Consider the following 21,209-nt stretch of genomic DNA (forward strand, 5'->3'; position numbering starts at 1 on the left):
AGAGTGCTGTGGTAGAAACCGCAATATCCTACAGACCTGTGGGGAAACTTCTAATCCATTTATCTTTCATTCTCAGTTGTTGTGTTTTTCTGTTATAACAGAACTGTTCATGTACAAGCTGAAGGTCTGCTTCATACAACAACTTGAATTCTCTTCATTGTGTGTGTCTTTCAGGTATTTATGAACAGACATTTCTTATACAACTGCAGTGCACCAATCCTGGATGTGAAGATTGCCTTTTGTCAGGTGTGTGTTCCATACAGGTAAAATAAAAGGTAGAGTATTCATTCACTTCCATTCTCCTGCTTCATTTTGTTGTCAGTGTGTCACTGTCTGAAGTATTCATGTGCCAGGGTTGCCAGATTTCAGCCTGACTACAGCTTAAAAAAAGAAAAGAAAAGAAAAAAAGAAGGCACAAAAGACCTGAAACTGGTACAAACAATGTTGGTGGTACGTGACAGAAAAGTGAGAGTATAGATTAAATGCTTCTTTTGTTGAAAAAAAAACAAAACTCACAAGTAATAGTTTGAATCACCTGACTTTTCCTTCGTGTTCTCTTCGCATCCCATCTTTCTTTATTTAAAAAAAAACAAAAAGCACGGAACTACGTACAGATTTAATTCTCATTTCTCCTCACCGTGATGATGTCGCTAGCCTACCTATGTAAAAAATCATTACTGTAACATCTGTACAGTTCCCACTACAACAGAAATGGGTCTGTGTATTGTAGATACACTGTCTGTGCTTACACTTTCCCTTTGTTTGCTATTGCTAATGTTTGCGGAAAACTGATTAGATGTGATTTCTATTATTAGAAAGATCGGTGCAGACTTGCTTTTTCCAACCTTTCTCCAAAACTGGTCCATTTTTGTATAAAATCTGCCACCCTGGCAACCCTGGTGCTAACTTTCAAGTGCTAGCTTTTCAAATAAAAAAAAAATCAACTTTTCAGAAATTGTTAAAATGTGTCTCATTTTGTTGAAATCAGGGATTAGAAATGATTTATTTTTCATTTTAGGAGCAATATTTGTACGTTCCTGCTGTAGCGTACTATTCCCTCCTTCTTTAGCCGGAAACTGTTTAGAACAAAATAAAGACAATGCTTAATAACGTTCTTTACGTACGATCGCGACTCTGCTTATAGGAAGCCTACGGGGTAAATAAAACCAAACACTGCATTTAACTAGAAAGATATATTTGACATTTCCAGCGCATCCTTTTACTTGATTTGTTGCTTGCAGAATTGTAGGAGAAATACTTTGTACACAGATTTTCCGCCGCCCCGTCTTTGAAATTCTGGCTACAGCGGCTAGCTAGCAGCAGGAAGTGACGAATTCTGGACAGGAATTTAGGGCTACTGGGAAAATGTTTAGGTTTAGGCTGTACTTTTTATGTAAAATCATGGAAATGGAAACACAACCTTATTAACTGGTTATGCACTTTTCAGAAATAAAGTTTTCCCTCTAGAACAATGAAGAGTGGTTGTGTTTGCATTTTTGATTAAAAGAGCAAGTGGCTGAATATTTGTAGGATTTATATGGAATTATCATCGTGACCAGCAGATGAACTGATTAGAATATGTAATTGATCCAAACACATTTGGCATCGAGTTCTACTTGTTTTGGTTCTGGTTTTCGTTCCCTGTAAGGTTTCTAATCCATTATTGAAACACTAACTTATTAGCTAGCATAATTATCCAATGAAGTTGTGTGTGCCAGAGCACTTGTGCTCATTAAAACCCTGTGTATACACAGGTAATGAATGTTACCCGTATTCTAATCACACCTGCCCTGTGCTTTAATAAGAGATAGCATTTAGCGAAAGTGTGTGTTAATCAGGGCAAAATTAGTGTAGCCACCAAATTAGCAGAGGTCCATCGTAGTGACGGATGAGTCCCAGGATGAATATATTCTCTCTCCTTCAACAATCGTAAACCATCAAACATGTTATTGCAAAACCATAGAGACATTTAATCTGTCTTTTATACTCAACTTAGCACACGCTTGAACACTCTTTCACCCCAAATCGATACTTGAGTATCCATGTGCTCAGTTATATCACATAAGAAAAAAAATACTGAAAAATAAAGAGATATTAAAACTTTCTGCTCCAAATCAACGAATTTAAAGGCTCCAGTGTGATTCAGTGTCTTGTGTTTGTGTGTTGTGAGGCTGTGGATGCTGGATGGCCTTTGCCAAAGTCCACATCAACACCCACATGTGTTTATCTATATTTCATGCTCGCAGTTTATATTTAGTCTCAGTCCTCCAGCTGACCTGATGCTCACTCTTCATTTTAGTCCGTTTCTGTCTGCTGTGATGCTAACAACTTACACTGAAATAAACAGGGGATAACTCCTTAGCTTTAATGGTGTTTGTTTTCTGGGTCTTTGTCTCTCTGAGTCGCCTCATTTGTCTGTTCATCACCCATGTACTCGTATAGAAACCTAATCATTTTAATTGTACAGCAGTTGGCTATTGTGAACATTGGACTCTGGGAACATGGGACACTGGGAATATTTGATATTGGGAACATGGAACACTGGGAACATAAGACGCTGGGATATTTGTCTGGGAACATCAGGGTTAAGAAAGGACTGTAGCAAACACTTTAGCTTAGAAAACACTACAGTGCTGAACTACAGTGCTGGAAAATGCTCTTGTCTTATATATCCTTAGTAATTGTTTTGTAATGTCGACGAATGCTTCTTTTTCCTCACAGGGTTTTGGTAAACAAGTTGATGTGTCTTATATCGCCAAGCATTACAACATGAGCAAGAGCAAAGTGGACAACCAGTTCTACAGCGTGGAAGTCGGAGACTCCACCTTCACGGTTCTGAAACGGTACCAGAACCTCAAGCCCATTGGTTCTGGGGCTCAGGGAATAGTGTGGTGAGTACACACAGTTCTCTTTATTTCCCACACATACTTGATTTACATGATATGGTTTTGTTTTTATTCTCTTTGCACATAATAATAGTGAAATTAGTAATAACATAAAATGAATACGGGTAAATTAATATGATATTTGACATGTTAAAGAAGCTAAGATTTGCATTCTCTTGTGATGTAAGATACTGGCAACATAGAACCTACAGAATGTAGAACATACAATACTGGGAACATAGGGACCTTTGGATACTTGGGAACATTAGACTCTAGGAATATTGGGTTCTATAAACATAAAAACTCTGGGAACATATAGTCCTGGGAATATTGGACACTGGGAACAAAGAACCCTGTTAACATAAGGTCCTGGGTATGAAGGACTCTGGTCACATAGGGTCTATTGAAACATTGGGTCACATAGGGTCCATTGAAACATTGGGTCCTAGAAACGCCTGAACAATGGGAACATAGGACACCAAGAACACAAGTCCCTGGGAATATTGAACCGTTTGAACCTAGGATAATGGGAATATAGGGTTTTAGGAAAATAGCATCCTGGAATTGTAGATTTCTAGGGACATAGAATAAGGCCTTAGGAACGTACAACCTTGTAAACACAGAACTCTAGAAAATCAGAACACTGGGAACATTAAGCCCTAAACCATAGAAACATGGACATTAAGAACATAGGACAAGGATGCTAGGCACATAGAGCATAGGAATATAAGACCATTAAACAAATTAATCTGGTAATATGGAACCTTGGCACCTGTGAGCACTTGGCACCCTGGGAACATATAGGACACATATAGGGTCCACAGGAACCTGTGGTTGTAGGGATCTAGAGACAAAAGACCTTGGGAACACTGGGCCCTTGAAATGTGGGACTCTGGTAACACAGGTTCTTTGGGAATGAAACACTGGGAATGTAGAGTACTGGGAACATTAGACTCTGGAATATTGGGCCCTAGAAACATAGGACCCTGGGAACATAGACCCCTAAAACATAGAAACTTGAGAAGATAGGACCGATAAGAACATAGGACCCTAAGATGTAGGACCCTGGGCACAGAACCATAGGAAGATCCCTGGAAAAAGGGAACCCTGGGAATGTAGGACTATGGTAGCATAGGTTATTGGGATTATTAGATGATGAGAACATTGGGTCCTAGAAATATAGGAGCTCTGGGAGCACAGAAGTGTAAGACATGGGGCTGTAAGATCTTAGGGTTCAGACGCTGGGAACATAGAACTTTGGGAAATAGGATCCTGGGAATATACTGTAGATCCCACTTAACGTTTAGTTTTGAGCTTTTCTTTAAAAACTGATAACTCAAGGTTGTGTGTTCCAGAGCTTTGGAGCAGAAAATCAAAATGCTGCTTCAACATATTTTCCTTTGATTTACTTCGGGGATGTTCCACACTTTAACAATGTTTAACATTAAATGCCTGCTAGCAGTCTGCTAATACACACCACACGTGTACACATCTCTGCAGGGCGTACGGTGGTATTAGATGCTTTTGTTTCCTCTCTGACAGACGATGAAGTAACAGCCTACAGTGAAATGACGCATGTGTTATAACTGTAACGTGCATTTATTCATGTTTTTACGGTAGGTGTGCTTGGTACAAATAGAACATTAGCATTGTTGTGGCTGCACTTGTGTTGCATTAGCATTAGCGTGGAGCTGCTTTGTTATTATTAATAACTGTATGACAGTAGATTTATTATAAAGAAGGTTAACATAAATATATAAAAATAATCCATTCAGAGAAGCCTGCCAAGTCGAGCACATCTCTTTTGTCGCTTTTTCTCTTTTTCTTTTGCGATGATGTTTGAAGCGCTCGAACTTCCTCCCACAGAGTCGTGGGAAATCTGACTGGCTGCTTCTTTGAAGATGTCCGTCACGCGGTTGTCGGATGCAGCGTCCTCCTCCTCCTCCTCCTCCTCGTCTTCATCGCTTCCTTTTCTCTCTGTCACGTTGAGTTTTCTCTCTCTCTCTCCTTTCCCAGGCATTTTGGTGGTTGTGTAAAGCAGACTGGACAGCTAATGGAGTGGTGTGTGTGTGTGTGTGTGTGTGTGTGTGTGTGTGTGTTTAGTTGGCTGCAGCAACTCGGCCTGGCGGACACACAGCCATAATCTAATTTAGTGGCGTCTCCTCAGCACCGGTCACGTGACTCGGACTGCCTGCCAGATTATTCCAATCAACACATCATTGAGAGAGAGAGAGAGAGAGAGAGATAGAGAGAGAGAGAGAATGTGTGTTAAGGATCAAGGATAAGAAGAAAAGAAGGAATAAAAGAGGTAGGGGTTCAGAGGGAGAACAGAGAGACAGAGAGAGAGGGAGAGACAGAAAGAGAAACAGAGAGACAAGGAGAGAAAGGAAGAAAGAGAGACAAAGTAAGAGAGACAGAGAGAGAAAGAGAGAAAGAGAAAGATAGATAGCATGAGCTAGGGTTACAGATGAAGGAGAAAAGAGGAAGAGGGGAACTAGAAAAGAAAGAGAGAGAGGGACACAGAGAGAGAGACAGAGGAAGAGAGATCATGAAATTGTTTTTTTTTTTATATTAAAGTAGCTTTAATGTATGAAGAGAGAGAGAAACAATGTGGGTCTAATTTTTATTTTTAATATAGTTTAAAATATAAAGTTAAAATATTCAGAAGTGTAATGAATCGCCGTCATGAGAAAAAAAATTGAGTCAGAATGTTTGAGCACTTCCAAGGTCTGGGGAGTAAAAAAAAAAAAAAAAAAAAAAAAAAAATCTGTAAGTGACTTATTCATTTTTTGTTCCACGCTGTACAGGACAAATCCTGAGAAATGAGAGGAAGTAAGTACAGTTACTGTGTACAGTGTACAACTGCAGGAACAGGATCAACACAAAAACAAAGTCATTTAATGCGAATGTTTTTTCACAATTATCTGGTTTGATTCGTTGGATTGAGTGTGACAGCGTTCTGTCTTCTCCGCTTGACATAATGCATAATGCCTCATGCAGAAACGCACAAGCGAGGCATCGTCTTTGGCATCTTCCCACTTCTCTCTGATGGGTCACTGTGGCTGCCAAACGCAAAAAAAAAAAAAAACACACAAAAAACCACAAAAAAAACCCACTCTCTCTGGAATATTCTTCTGTTTCCATGGACACCGAGTCTGTTTCTTTATCCATATCCATATCGATCTCCTGTTTTATAAGCTGGGGTTTTGTAGCTATTTTAATTTGACATGAATTTATTAACCTTCCGTTGTCTGTATTATAATTTGGTTGAGTAACGACCTTTAATTTTTTTTACTCGGGTGACATTTGTAAAGTAAGAAAGATGTTAAACATGCAGAAAAAATAATAAATAAATCACCATTCTGCAAATTAATGTTTCTTTTTAGGCTAGCAAATTTCTGTCACTGTCGTGTGTGTGTGTGTGTGTGTGTGTATGTGTGTGTGTAGGTGGGCATGTTTCCAACAGTGTATATATTCACGTCTGTGTGTTTCTGTGTCTGTGAGTGCGAGGGTGTGTGTTGTGAGAGTGTGTGTGGAATACACTCCAGAATTAGCAAGCACACAGCTTTAGCCATCTGCTGCCTGACGTCCTGCAGAGCGGTGGTACACTTTCTATAAGCTACACAAATTCTGTTCAAAAATTGAAAAACAAACATGTTACAAAATCATGATGCTAAAAAATCTGTCATTAAAATAAACATTTACCAGAAATACATCCTTAATTATGATTTAATTCTAACTAAAAGCTTTCCTCCTGATCAGAGCTGTGTGGGCGTGGGCATAAATTCATCACAGTATATATAGCTAGCTGGCCAGCACTGCATCTAGGACTTGGAAGGCTCTTCTGGGATGGCTTTCAGAGGTGTTCAGTGGGGTTGAGGTCAGGGCTCTGTGCAGGACACTCGAGTTCTTCCACTCCAACCTTCACACGCCATGTCTTCATGGAGCTCGCTTTGTGCACAGGAGCATTGTCATGCTGGAACAGGTTTGGGCCTCTTAGTTCCAGTGAAATTGTAATACTACAGCACACAAAGACATTCTATACAATTGTGTGCTTCCTACTTTGTGGCAACAGTTTGGGGGAAGAGCCACATCTGGGTGTGAAGGTCAGAGTGCACATACTCTTGACCACAGAGTGTATATACTACAGTGTATAGATAGTGTTTATATTAAGGGAACGCTTTGCCAGCGAAATAACGTTAACTGCAATTGTCCAGAGTCCCAATGAGACAGAAAATGGTGCTTGGCTAAAAAGACAGAGATTATAGGAAATTGTGCCCTTATTTATTTTTTCAATTTCATTAAATACACCATTTTTCATATTTAACGCGAAAGGTATGAGGGAAGAGAGTGTGAGAATGTCAGTGTGATTTATTATAGAGCGCGCACACACACACACACACACACACACACTTCATTGCTGGTGATTCTGCATTTTCAACGCTCTCACACCGTATCCCCATGTGGCCACCACACAGACGTCTGACTTTAATTTCCCATAATCCTGCCAGACACACAGGATGTTGCTGAGCCCGGCAGTTTTTTTTTTCTTTCTTTTTTTTTTTTTTTTTTGTAATTGTTGAGAAATTACTGTAATATTGTAATACTAAAGGTACTGAAATATATTCACTGGGGTATTTTTTCTACTGATGAGCAGTGGCTCGAAGGTTAAAGAGTGTGGATAAACAGAAAAGGAAAAAGAAACGAGATTTAAAAGCATTTTCAGATGATCTCTAAATTCTGCTCCAGTCGAACCAGACAGCCGTGTAAAAACACTGTGTCGAAAAACACTGCTGTACTCATTTTTTCATTTTTATTTCACTTCACTGCTTTTGCTCAGACCTTTCTACTTATTGATCTGCTTTCATTAAACACAAACATGTTGTCTTTTCTACTTTAGACATCATCCATCAAACACCATTATACATGTTTACAAATACAAATAACCACCAAACACCAAAAGCAATATCTTCCATTAAACGCTAATATTATAAAACTAATTTATTCAGCAGCAACCAACCTTTAGCTGTAACCAACAAACACCAACAAACACCAACAAACCAACGTTTATCAATGAACACCAACATTCAGCTGCAAACACCATCTGAAATCCAACAAACATCAATACTAGCATTTACCATCTAACACTAAAGTTTACCACCGAACAGCAGCATTCACCAGCAGACACAACCAACAAACATTCAACACCAACATTCATTATCAATATAAACATCATCCGACACCAATGTTTACCAGCATTCAGCGGCAAACACCATCCAACAAACAGTAACCACCAACACCAGCATTCAACATCTGATACCAGTGTTTGTCAGCATTCACCAACAAACACCAGCTTTACACGGCAAACACCATCTAACAAACAGCAAACACCAAGAATAGAATTCATCATATGACACCATCACTGACCAACAAACACCAGCTATCTCTATCAAACACCATAATTCTCCAACACACACCAACATTCATTCTCCAGTAAACAGCAGCATATGCCATCAAACACCAACATTAAACATTAAATACCAACATACGCCATTAAACACCAACATTAAACATTAAATACCAACATACGCCATTAAACACCAACATTAAACATTAAATACCAACATACGCCATCAAACACCAACATTCACCATTAAATACCAACATACGCCATTAAACACCAACATTAAACATTAAATACCAACATACGCCATTAAACACCAACATTAAACATTAAATACCAACATACGCCATTAAATACCAACATTAAACATTAAATACCAACATACGCCATTAAACACCAACATTAAACATTAAATACCAACATACGCCATTAAACACCAACATACACCATTAAACACCAACATTAAACATTAAATACCAACATACGCCATTAAACACCAACATTAAACATTAAATACCAACATACACCATTAAACACCAACATACACCATTAAACACCAACATTAAACATTAAATACCAACATACGCCATTAAACACCAACATTAAACATTAAATACCAACATACACCATTAAACACCAACATACACCATTAAACACCAACATTAAACATTAAATACCAACATACGCCATTAAACACCAACATTAAACATTAAATACCAACATACACCATTAAACACCAACATACACCATTAAACACCAACATTAAACATTAAATACCAACATACACCATTAAACACCAACATTAAACATTAAATACGAACATATGCCATTAAACACCAACATTAAACATTAAATACCAACATACGCCATTAAACACCAACATACACCATTAAACACCAACATTAAACATTAAATACCAACATACACCATTAAACACCAACATTAAACATTAAATAGGAACATATGCCATTAAACACCAACATTAAACATTAAATACCAACATACACCATTAAACACCAACATTAAACATTAAATACCAACATACGCCATCAAACACCAACATTCACCATTAAATACCAAAATACACCATTAAACAATAACATACACCATCAAACACCAACATTAAACATTAAATACCAAAATAAGCCATTAAACATCAACATTCACTATTAAACACCATCACTCACCATTAAATACCAACATTCTCTGTCAAAACTATAATTCTCCACCACCAACATTTTCAAGTGAGCACCAACATTCACCATTAAATGCTACTATCACCGAACACCAACATTCACAAAAACTCCTCTACACATGATATTCACCAACATCCAACATTTACCAACAAGCACAGTAAATCTCCAACACTCAACACTCACCATTAAATCCTAATATCACCAAACACCAGCAGTTACTATCAGACACCAACATTCACTGAAAAAACACCAACATTCTCCATCAAACACCAGCAGTCACCAGTCAACACTGGTCTTGGCGCACGTCATTCTCCAGCACACATCAACATTTACTTTTTTGATCAGAAAGTCCAGCAGTGTTTTAAACTATATTATTATTCTCTTAGAAGCAAATAAACCCATTTTGAGACCCTGCAGTCCTTCAGGGATGTCTTTTTTCCCCAGCCTTTTTATTATTTAACACTGATTAATTTAGTTATTTAGTAGATTTCGATAATTATAGGTAAATTAAGTCACTTTGGATAAAGACAATAAGACGATAAGGTTCAATTTCATATGGAGAGAGCATTTAATAGAGAACTCATTTTTATTTTGTTCCATGTTATGAAGGTTGTAATGGTAGTAAGCTTCTGGGCTTTCGTTTGTTTTCATCCTTGGCGATTTAATATATGTATAATAAATTGAGTATTTAATTTCATTTTTGTCAACTGTATTTGCTTTGAAGTGTCGGTACATAGCGTGGTTTAAAAAGTATTTGTAATTTTTTTAAATGATTTATGTATAGCTTTTTATTTATTTGATAAAAATATTCTATTAATTAATTTTTGGTAAACTGTAGAATCATCAGGAGCGGTTAATATATTTATTAATTGATTTTCTTAATTAACTGATTGATTGATTTGCTTTTTTTTGTCATTATATCTTTGCTTTTCTTTACAATGGTTCTTCAAGATGTCATTTTTCACCACAGTTAATTAATAAGAGGAATAGTGCACTTCAGGATGTGTAGACTTGTGTTGTCCGAACTGTTCATTTACATATTGCACACTTCTGTGAACTCAGTGTTGCAAAGTCTGATACTGAGATAACAGTTTGTGTGTGTGTGTGTGTGTGTGTGTGTGTGTGTGTGTGTGTGTGTGTGTGTGTGTTGACAGTGCTGGATATGACGCTGTCCTGGACAGAAATGTGGCTATAAAGAAGCTCAGCAGACCTTTCCAGAACCAGACCCACGCCAAGCGCGCGTACAGGGAGCTGGTGCTCATGAAATGCGTCAATCACAAAAACGTGAGTAAATCATCTCTCAAAAAAAAAAATTAAAATGTCTTGGATGAAAACTAAAACACTCATGTGCTGCTCAAAGCACATTTTAAAATAACCTTTTTATTGGAATTCTGTCATTTTTAAATCCGAACACAGATATTTGGAATAATAAACAGATACAGACATTGCATTACAAGAGAGAGAGAGAGAGAGAGAGACAGAGAGAGAGAGATACAGAAGGAGAGAGAGAGAGACAGGGATAGAAAAAAAGACAGATATAGAGCATTACAGAGACAGAGAGAGAGAGAGAGACAGAGATAGATAGAAAACAGATATAGAGAGATTTAGAGGCAGAGAGAGACAGAAAGAACAGAGAGAGAGAGAGAATCATGGATAAAGAATCAAGGCAATGTTGCATGCTTTTCATAGATCCTAACTGTCAGAGTACCATAATGCACCAGTTATTCCCCCCACCTTTCTCTCTCTCTCTCTCTCTCTCTTTCTCTCTCTCATGAATCAGCAGTGTCCTTGACTCACTCAGAACAGAGAAACAATGAAAGACAGGATAGCAGGACACGATTGAACTTAGAAAGAGGATTTTTTTTCTCCTTGCAGGCCGTTTGCTCTTGCATTTTCCTAACCAGATCCTGTTCTCTCTCTCTCTATCTCTCTCTCTCTCCCTCTCTCTCTTTTCTGTCTTTCAGATCATCAGCTTATTAAACGTTTTCACACCGCAGAAATCTTTAGAGGAATTCCAGGATGTGTAAGTATACATTAAAGACTTGCACACCACACACACACACACACACACAAACTCACACACTTCATGTGTTGGTGTTGTAGAGTTCATTAACGCTCCTGACTTACATAACTGCAGATTCCATGTGCAGTCTTTTCATTTCAGTGTTATTGATCACAGGGCTACATTACACCTACAGAAACTCTTCACAACTAACAGAACTTACACAAAGGTTTATTCCAACAGTTGTGTGCCTTTGGGTTTGTGTGTTTGCTCTTCCTTCGTTCATTAGCATGTGTGTCAGTGTGTGGTGATGCCAACACGCTAATTTATTCCTCTCAGACTTAATCAAGAGCAGAATCGATTGGTGTTTGTAATGAACGGGATCATGCAGTAGACAGAAAGCGGCAGGGAAGCGTCTCTTCTCCGCTTAGAGCTCAAAACAAATGACTTCACCTGCAATCGAACGCTTAAAACCGTAAACCTGTTTAGAAAACACAATAATTGTTCAATTTAACAATGCTAATTATGGTGCAAGGTGAAAATGTTCCCATGAACGCTGGCAAAATAAAAATGCACACAGTGTTCGAGATCTACAAGGCTAACGTGGAAAGAAAGCTAGCAGTTTAGCACTGTGTAACAATATTTGTGTAAAAACGTAAAACAGCAGAATACGTCTAAATAAAGCTTCAGGTCACGCCTCACTGAAGAACTGAGCTACGAGTATGTCGCTTGTAAGAAATGACACACACGGTGTTGTGCTTTTATAGGAATATAATCAACACCAGGGCGCTGTGATGAAGCAGGGTTACTGTTACTGCCTCAACGTTGATTATTTTCCTCTAACAGCATGTCCTGAAGTGTTTTCTTCCTCTTATACTACAGCAATTTTCCAATGAATCGAAGTTTTATTGATTAAGGAACAGCATATACGTTTTATCCATTTATAGTTACATCTAATGTTGTGGAACATCCACGATATAAGTAAAACTAAAACTTCCAGCTTTACCTCTCACTGTGACAAAGCACTGGCACTGGAGACTCCTTCCATAAATGTATAATAAACATCTCTTTACAGAAAACTACACCATGTCAGTAATTAACAAATTAATATAAACCTGTGAGTTAAAGAAAAGTCATCAACACCTTCTGACCAATCAGAATGCAGAATTCCACAGCACTGTGGTATAATGTGTATCATAAACATAAAGATACTGGACAGTATAAGCTTCCATTACCTGCTAGTAGAATTAGCCTCGTGGCTCTGCTGCAAAACTAAAATTTTTTTTTAAAAAAACAAAAACTAGTTTTGGGCAAATTGTGTGCGTTTCATTTTTGGCTGACTTGTTATTTTAAAAGCGCTGTAAATGAAGCAGACTTTCCGTGTTACTGCTGACTTGGTCACAATCATTAATCAGCAGCTCTGTTCTCGGCGTGAGAGGCCGTAAAGATTGTCATTGATCGTCAGCGGGGGCTTTGTGCTGAGATCAGGACGGGAATGAAGACGTTTCACTCACGGCAGAACAGACAGCAGGAGTTCGTTGTCAAGCCGGAGGTGATTGTCAGTGTGTTATGAGTGGATAAAGTACCCTTTTATGGACTTCTCTCTGGTGTAGGTACCTGGTGATGGAGCTGATGGATGCTAACCTGTGCCAGGTGATTCAGATGGAGCTGGACCATGAGAGGATGTCCTACCTTCTCTACCAGATGCTCTGTGGCATCAAACACTTACACTCAGCCGGCATCATCCACAGGGTGAGAGAACCAAACCCAGCGACCAAAATGACCATTCAAAATGAGCCTCGGAAGCTCCACCCACAGCCACCTTAGCGTTTGAAGCAGATTGTACACTTAAGACCATTTCAAACCAGACGTTTCTGTCATATGAAGTAATCATGAAGTGTCACGTCACATTTCAGTCCACATTGGCCACGTCAAAGCATTGCGCTGCCCATGTTTTACGCTTCGGCTCAATTTTTTTCCACTTGTGCATGAGAATGAACCGTAAACACCACGGAAATCTATTGAAATGACAAATTCGAACTTTCTATATGATGCAAACTTTAATTAAGTTCATAATCTAGAGACATGTCATGATTGTGTAACCTGTAGTTGTGTAACAAACCACAGCATGGGTTCCCAGACTTTTTTAGTTCCCAGACTTCCAAATGTAAGCAAACACGTGAAACCAGACTCAAACTGCTGCTCATGCTGCATCACAGGGTGGTGTAACACACTTGGAGGAAAGTGCTATCTGCCCTCTTCCGCATACATGAACTCAAAGACGTGTACGATTTGTTAGTGTTGCTCTGATTGGCTGGAGCCCTGGCTTGTGAGAATAGGTTCGTCATCAATGTCAATCACTGTACATTCTTTAAAAAATGTTTCTCTTCAGAGTTATAGCTTTTGTCAAGGATTGTACATAGAGCCTTTCCAGCTGGCTTTACACGGTATAATTTTCACTCTCGCTGAAAAGAACCGCACATAGTAAAAGAATTCTTCTGTCACGAGTTGAAAGAACGATGGCCACCTTAGTGCCGACATAGTTGTGGCAATTTCAGAATTGTTTTTTATTAGAATCTCAGAAGGAGAGCTTCTATAAACCTGCTTTGTGGAAATATCCCTAATCGTATTTTTAAAATGACTATACAAACAAAACTGAACTGGATCGAAGAACCACTTGCGTGTAGAGCAAAGCATGTAGAACTAGCGCTAGAACTAGCAAGACTTCTGGTATCTCTCTCTCTTTAACTTTAGCTAGCTTCCTTTCACTGCATTGTAGGATTTGAAACCTAGCAATATCGTGGTGAAGTCGGACTGCACGCTGAAGATTCTGGACTTTGGGTTGGCGAGGACCGCCGGAACCAGCTTCATGATGACCCCATATGTGGTGACGCGGTACTACAGAGCCCCGGAGGTCATTCTGGGCATGGGGTATAAAGAGAACGGTAGGACACAGCAGCACTGGTGCTAGTTCTTTATTAAGCCTTGAGTGTGTGTGTTAGTGTGTGTGATTGCCTCTGCATGTGTGTAATGGCGGTTGGTGTATAGATTTCCTGTCACAGCCAGACCGCCGGAGGTCTCACTGCACTACTGGCTTTAATTAGCGGAATAGTCGTTAGCCCCTGACTTTTCCAAGCTCACTAATTATTTCACTGAGCTGATTTAAAATCAGTTCTGCTTCAGAAATCTCACTCTATCTCTTTTTACTGGTGACATGCTAATGCTAATGCTAACCCACTGATGACATGCTGATGCTAACTCTTCATTTCTCCCTCTTTTCTGTCTTCTTCCTGCTTCTATGCCTGCAGTGGATATTTGGTCAGTCGGTTGCATTATGGGTGAAATGGTGCGCCACAAAATCCTCTTCCCCGGCCGAGACTGTATCCTTACAAACAAACAAAAATTATTACTGTTCTTATAAGGTATACTGTGATACGGAAAGCTGACCTAATGAAACGGTTAGCCGTATGCTAAACTGCTATAGATGATTTAGGTGAAACTGTCACTATATTTCCAGTGTTGCTCGTTGAGATTTCAAAGAAAACTTACCTGTTGCAGTTAACAGTCATACTGAGTGCACTTCTTTCACTGAATTCTGGATTCTGTGGTATAAAAGAAATAAAATACATGACAAATTGATAAATACTAGGTCTAAAAATGGCTGAACTTGGTCGAAAATAAGGAACAGAACACTTCAGAACATGCAGTTGTAGGAAAATAATCAGCTTCAGGGTGGTAACAGAAAGTCTCACCAACCCATAGTTGATTATTTTCCTATAAAAGCATGCCGTTTTGTTTTATTCCTTACATTCCATTACACTCATTGTTTGTTCAGCCATTTTTAGACCCTGAAAATAGAATTAAAATATAGTTTATATATATATATATATATATATATATATATATATATATATATATATATATATATATATATATGTATATATATATATATATATATATATATTTTTTGTGATTTTTTGATTACATTAGCTGTCATTAGCCATATACTCGGCTGGCTAGTTTCCTCGATCTTGCAAGCAACTTACCGAGCTAATGTTAACAATTACCAAGGACTCTAATGAACTTTATATGGTTTATATTTTGGTTTATATTATTTCACATAGTACAGATTTCTTTTATTGGGTTGAGAAGTGAATTAAACCTAAAGCGTAGACAATGTTTACTCTGTCCTGATTGGTTAAAAGCAATGCATACTCATTTGCATAACGGTAAGCTCTGCTGAACTTTATCTGCTGCACGGCAAGCTAGATTGCTCAGCTAATGTGTAAGTGTTCACATGCCATGACGTTAATGACACCTTTAAAATGGCTAACGCATTCTTCCGTCCATCGTAGCGTAGCAGAACATGCTGATTCTGTATTCATGAGCTAAACGAATTGTGCAGTTGGCTAGCTAGAGAACGAGACTTTTAGTCTCACACAAGAGACTTTTTCTTGCTATTGTCTTTGCTGGAGTGGAGGAAAATCCGGTGATTATTGGCAGTCGTTGGTTCATGGATCAGCTAACGTTAGCTAACACCAGTTTTTTTTTTTTGGTCATTCTTCTAAAAGGTATGAACATTTGCAAGAACTTGCTTAAGTGCAAAACAAACTTTGTTGCTTCGACAGAGTGAATTTTTTTTTCTGCTTTCTTATTAAAGTGAAGTAGCATTTTTATACATACGTATAGTGCCTCTAACACTGCCTCACCACTTACATACGTAGCTAAGTGATCAAATTGATTCACTTAGTGTTAAATGAACTCCAGACCCACTTTAGTCCACTGAGAGTTCATTTGAAGCTGTAGATTTAGCGTATAATCGGTCTAATGCTGTCTTTCTCTGCAGTACTGCTTTTGCCTGTTGTTCTCATCTTTCGTCAGCTACCAAAGACAAACAGATTTGTCAAATCATATTTCTCTAACACGCTTCCATCATTCTCTGGTAATAAAAATCCAAAACTGACGGAAAGGTGTAGAAATGATAAAACAACACACAGACTGAGTCAATAATCAAATGATATTCATTAAAGGACGACGACAGTACTACAATGTGACAGTGTGTGTTAGGAGTGTACATGATGAACATGATGGAAAAAAAAGGAAGCAAGCAGCACGTGAACTAAACATTCACATTGAGATTCAGTTCATATCTGAATTTCTCAAACAATCAATTTTCATTTTATATTCCTGAATTATAAAATGTATTTTCCACATGTCTATTAAAGGTACAGTCAGCATTATTTTATTTGTGTTTTGTGCAGACCCCACGTCACGTCTGTTTTCCACCCACAACCACGCCATGATACACACTGCCCACATTTCACTGACAATATGATTGACACCACTTTCTTGTGATTGGTTGCATGTTGGTGGCCACATCGTGCTTTTTCTTCTCCTGTTTACAACCGGCCGTTCGAAGAACAGGAGTTTCTCCTCGGGAGTTTCAAAAATTGTCCAAGGTTGTAATTTACTTGCTGCACCTTTAACGACTAAAAACAATCATCTTGGTAGTGGATTAAATCCAGACCGCTTGCTCGCTGACCATTTCTGCTGTTTATTTTTTTATTTTCACAGCAGTTTGCTTGTGTAGCGCAGCCTGCTGCTGGGTGGAATGTGTTAATTACGGTCCTGCGTGATTAGGTAATTGCAGAGGCAATACGAAGTAAACCAGGATTAATTGTGTGTGTGTGTGTGTGTGTGTGTGTGTGTGTGGTGTCTCATGCACACACACACACTCCTGAAAGTCTCTCATAATCCCATTACTTTTCTGAAGGAATATTTATGATTCACAGCATCCGCATGTTCCAAGTGTCATCTCTGTGTGTGTGTGTGTATGTGTACATTTGGTAGTATTTTGTCTGATGATAGTTAGTTCCCTTGTTTGTCTACCTCAAAATGGACCTCACTGTAGACAGACAGTGAAAAAAGAAATGGGACACTCCCACATCCGATGACTGTAATGCCCAAAAACGTATGAGACATGATTGACTTTTCACTTCCTGGTGTGAACGCGGCTTCAGCGCTGTTTATCCCAGTGGGTAGTGGAAGTGTGTGATTAGCAGTAGTGTGTGGTAGTGAGTCACTTTCAGTCAGAAGGAACCTTTTCCCATCAGGCCGTCATTTGTGAGGCTGTCTGACGTGCACGCTAGTCAATCACGTATCTGTGTGTGTGTGTGTGTATGTGTGTGTGCTGTAGTGGACATGTGGTCTGTAGGCTGTATCTTTGGAGAGTTGATAAGAGGCAGCGTGCTGTTCCCCGGCACTGATCGTATCCTTCAGACACTCTCACGCCGGTATCAGTAACTAGCTCTTTAGCTTGTAGGTAATGTTTAGCTACCTTAGTGACAGACCCCTGGCTAAAGCTTCCTAGATTTTGCAAACAGTTGCCAAATCTTTCATGATTTAGCTATTGCTACTTAGCTACTCCAATAACAAACCCTTACCCTATTTTTTTAGTTCTATAAACCATAGCTAGCTGTGCATGTTTACCTAATTATCTTCTACGACTGCACATCATTGTAATACCTTAGGTTACAGAGAGATAGGAGCAAACTATCAATCTATTGATGCTAGCTATTCAGCTATTAATGCTAGCTACTTTTGCTTCCTAACAAACTAACATATATGACAGAACCTCATTGCAACACTAGCTAGATAATTTAATAATACGTTTTAGCAGACAGTTACCAAATTTTTAATTATTAAGAAATAATAGCAGCTCACTATCAACATAGCTAACAATTGAACTGTTAGTGCTAGCAGCTCTAATAACAAACCCTTATCATTTAATAGTAGATTATTTAATAGTAACTTTAATCAACATCTTATGATCAGAATCAATAATTTAACTGTTATATGTTATAAGCAAAAATTGTTTTGGGCTATTTAGGATAGATTGTGGTCTAAGATGTAACCAAAGATGCAATCAAACTAGCGTAGCTACCATTTTCATGGCAGGCAGTAGCCAAGAGACGGCTTGGTGTCTCAAAGCCCTACATAAATAAAGATAGAAATACATGGATGATCATGTGAAATAAAACATACTGAGGACTCAATTCTGTGAGAATTTAATCGCAGAGGATATGAGTTTATGTTATGTCACTTTGGCAGCAAAACTCGATTAACAGCTTATAATTTCAGTCAGAAAGCCATCATGTGAAAGAAGTGATGTCGTCTTTCTGCTTGCATGCAATTTGTGTGGTGTCTTTACCAGACTGCGATGGAGAGAGAGAGAGAGAGAGAGAGAGGGAGAGAGAGAGAGCGCGTTCCGGCAGGATGAGGTAATGTGTTCTCGGATGCCCGTGTCATCTGTGGGATCATGGGAAACCAAGATAAAAAACACAGTCATGTGACACCCCAAGGGGAACCGAGCTCCCTGCAGCCACGCTCTTCTTCTTAGCAACGTATATTCTGGCCTTCTGTTGCTAGGCATCCACATGCGTGTACACACACACACACACACACACACACACCTCTCTTTCTGTTTCTGTTAAGCAGACATGTTTGTCACACCTCGCCAAAAATCCGCCATTTAACAGCAGCAATGTCAGGTGGAGGATTTCTCCTTTAATCTCTCTCTCTCTCTCTCTCTCCCTGTCTCTCTCTTTTTTTTACTTCTCCTTCTCTCACTCGGTTTCTGCCCCCTCCTTCGCACTCTCTCATTCTCTCTCTCTGCTCCAAATTGAAGGTCCTGAAGGATTCTGAATAACTGTCAGAGCAGAAACTCAACAAAAGGTCTCTCTTAAAGAGCCAAAGAAATTAGCAATGCAGATGAAGCCCAGGATAAATCTTACAGAATGCTTCATTTGGCCCAGTTTATGCCTTCATGGCATCTACCACAGCTACAGCATCAGTACTGGTCCATTCATCCACCTGTTTATATGCAAATTCTGAACTTGTGCCCAAGAAACCAAGACCTGGTGACCACAAGGTCATGGAAAAATGTTCACGGGGTGTCTGGAATTCAGTCAGAGTGAAGGTTTTTATTCGCTTTTTGAGGCTGTATGAAGACATTGTGAGCAGATAAAGGATATAAAGGAAATACTTGAGCAGGGTAACAGAAAAAGCCAGGAGTGGTATGCAATATGTTGTTGGGCAATGCTAGAAGGTTTTGAGGTCAAATCCCAAAGACGGTCACTTAAACATAACCCTTAACACCATAGCTTATTTTTTAGTTATTCATCTCAAAGCCCTTTTTTGGATCAAGGGACTTGTGGACTTAGGTGAACCTCAGGGCTATGTCACCTGGATATAGATCTAAGGGGAGAGGTCAGGTAAAGAGCTATCCTAATGACCTCCATTAAAGGTACAAAAAAACTAAGTGTACCCTGCCCTGATTAGGGTTACTAGCCAGACAAGGGGCCTGGTGTCTGGGCCACCCACATAACTCAGTCATGCTCAACCCAAAATGGCCAGATGTAGCCATTTTGTGGGCTCGCCACCTGCAAGATGAGAGAAAGGGCTCAGATGCAATGCCAGTCCGAGGGGCAGGCATATGTTGCACAGTCAGTCTAATCTAGACCCTTGCAATTTAAAAGCAGCTGCAAGAAGCTCTGGCTAGAAGACTGCTGGTGTCTGCCATGGTGGTAATTGTAAATGAAGGGAAGCTGACAAATTGAATAATACTCATGGAGTATTCCCCTGATTCATGTGAGAGGTATATGGGAGCCAGAAGGGCTGCAGCAAAATCAGTTGCAGAAGCAAAAGGTACGAGTTTGATGGTTCCCGTGAGATGGCCCCAAAGATGTTCAGTACCTCAGGAAGGGGAGATCAATCCATGCACAAGCTCTGCTGAGCAAGTGCGAGGGAGTTTTGACCTTTACTGAGATATTGTTAAAGTGATGGTGGGAGCACCTTGAGGAACTCTGTAAGCCAGGGGACATGCTGTCCCTTCAAGAGGCAGTGCCAGAAATCTCTGGTGTTTTGGAGTCCATCTCTGTGGGTGAGGTTACTATGGCAGTTAGAAACCTTCATAGTGGAATGGCTGGATGCTGGACAAGGCTGGCGTTGTGTACTTGACATACCTCTTCAGTGTTGCATGGAGAGCTGGAGCAGTGCCTTTGGACTTTTAAAAAAAATAATGAGTTTGTTCCAATTATACTGAAATGACACTTCTCGGCCTCCCAAGAAAAGACTATTTTTAATCTAGGCTTTAGATAATTTAACCTAGGATTCAGGAGGAACAATGAGTTCTAGCACCCAGGGCACCCAGGGCATGGAACATTGGATGAGCTGGTTACTTGTGCATAGCTTTATAAAGCCTTGTGAATATGCTAACCCAGTCTACATGTATTTTGTGGATTTGGAGAAGCCCTATGATCATGCAACTCATTTGTTTGGGTCACTACTTTTTGGCATTAATTCACAGGTTTTAAGTTGGGTGCCAAACTCCAACAAGGGGGTCTCCACACCTGCTTGTGGTTTTCATGGTTTTCAAGGATATCAAAACACTGCCAAGGTTGGAAAATTGCCCATTATGGGGGGATAGAGATAACATCCCTGATATTTGCAGATGATGTACTTTTGACACCACCTGGGGTGGACCTCAGACACTTACTCTAATGTTTGACTGCTGAGTGTGAAGGGGCTGGGATGAAAATCATCACCCTGCCCCTGGTGGAGGAGTTTAAATACGTTGGGATCTGCCAGGTCAGCAGCACCAGTGCTATAGTTGTGGTATCAGTCTGTGGTGGTGAAGCAGAAGACGAGATTTTGTATGAAGC

The 21,209-nt window shown here is 39.3% G+C and overlaps 1 protein-coding gene and 1 long non-coding RNA gene across 10 annotated transcripts in view; one reads left to right on the top strand and one right to left on the bottom strand.

Annotated features, from left to right (window-relative positions):
- mapk10 (mitogen-activated protein kinase 10) overlaps nt 1-21,209 on the top strand; it is a 59,946-nt gene that overhangs the window by 22,172 nt on the left and 16,565 nt on the right. For 5 of the 9 annotated variants that reach the window (XM_026928813.3, XM_026928815.3, XM_026928821.3 and 2 more), the window contains exons 2-8: nt 175-246; nt 2,722-2,891; nt 10,640-10,769; nt 11,450-11,508; nt 13,101-13,239; nt 14,267-14,432; nt 14,796-14,867. In XM_026928813.3, the coding sequence (XP_026784614.1) occupies nt 175-246; nt 2,722-2,891; nt 10,640-10,769; nt 11,450-11,508; nt 13,101-13,239; nt 14,267-14,432; nt 14,796-14,867 (808 nt within the window). Of the gene's footprint in view, nt 1-174; nt 276-2,721; nt 2,892-10,639; nt 10,770-11,449; nt 11,509-13,100; nt 13,240-14,266; nt 14,433-14,795; nt 14,868-17,683; nt 17,756-21,209 lie in introns of all 9 variants that reach the window. The other 4 variants (XM_026928814.3, XM_026928816.3, XM_026928818.3 and 1 more) reach the window with 3 other exon arrangements.
- LOC113535502 (uncharacterized) lies at nt 14,448-15,326 on the bottom strand. The gene is made up of 2 exons (XR_003403612.3): nt 15,037-15,326; nt 14,448-14,872 (listed from the first exon to the last, which is right to left on the bottom strand). It is a non-coding gene; the product is annotated as an uncharacterized LOC113535502 (long non-coding RNA).

Source organism: Pangasianodon hypophthalmus, chromosome 15, assembly GCF_027358585.1.
Source record: "Pangasianodon hypophthalmus isolate fPanHyp1 chromosome 15, fPanHyp1.pri, whole genome shotgun sequence".
Taxonomy (NCBI): domain Eukaryota; kingdom Metazoa; phylum Chordata; class Actinopteri; order Siluriformes; family Pangasiidae; genus Pangasianodon; species Pangasianodon hypophthalmus.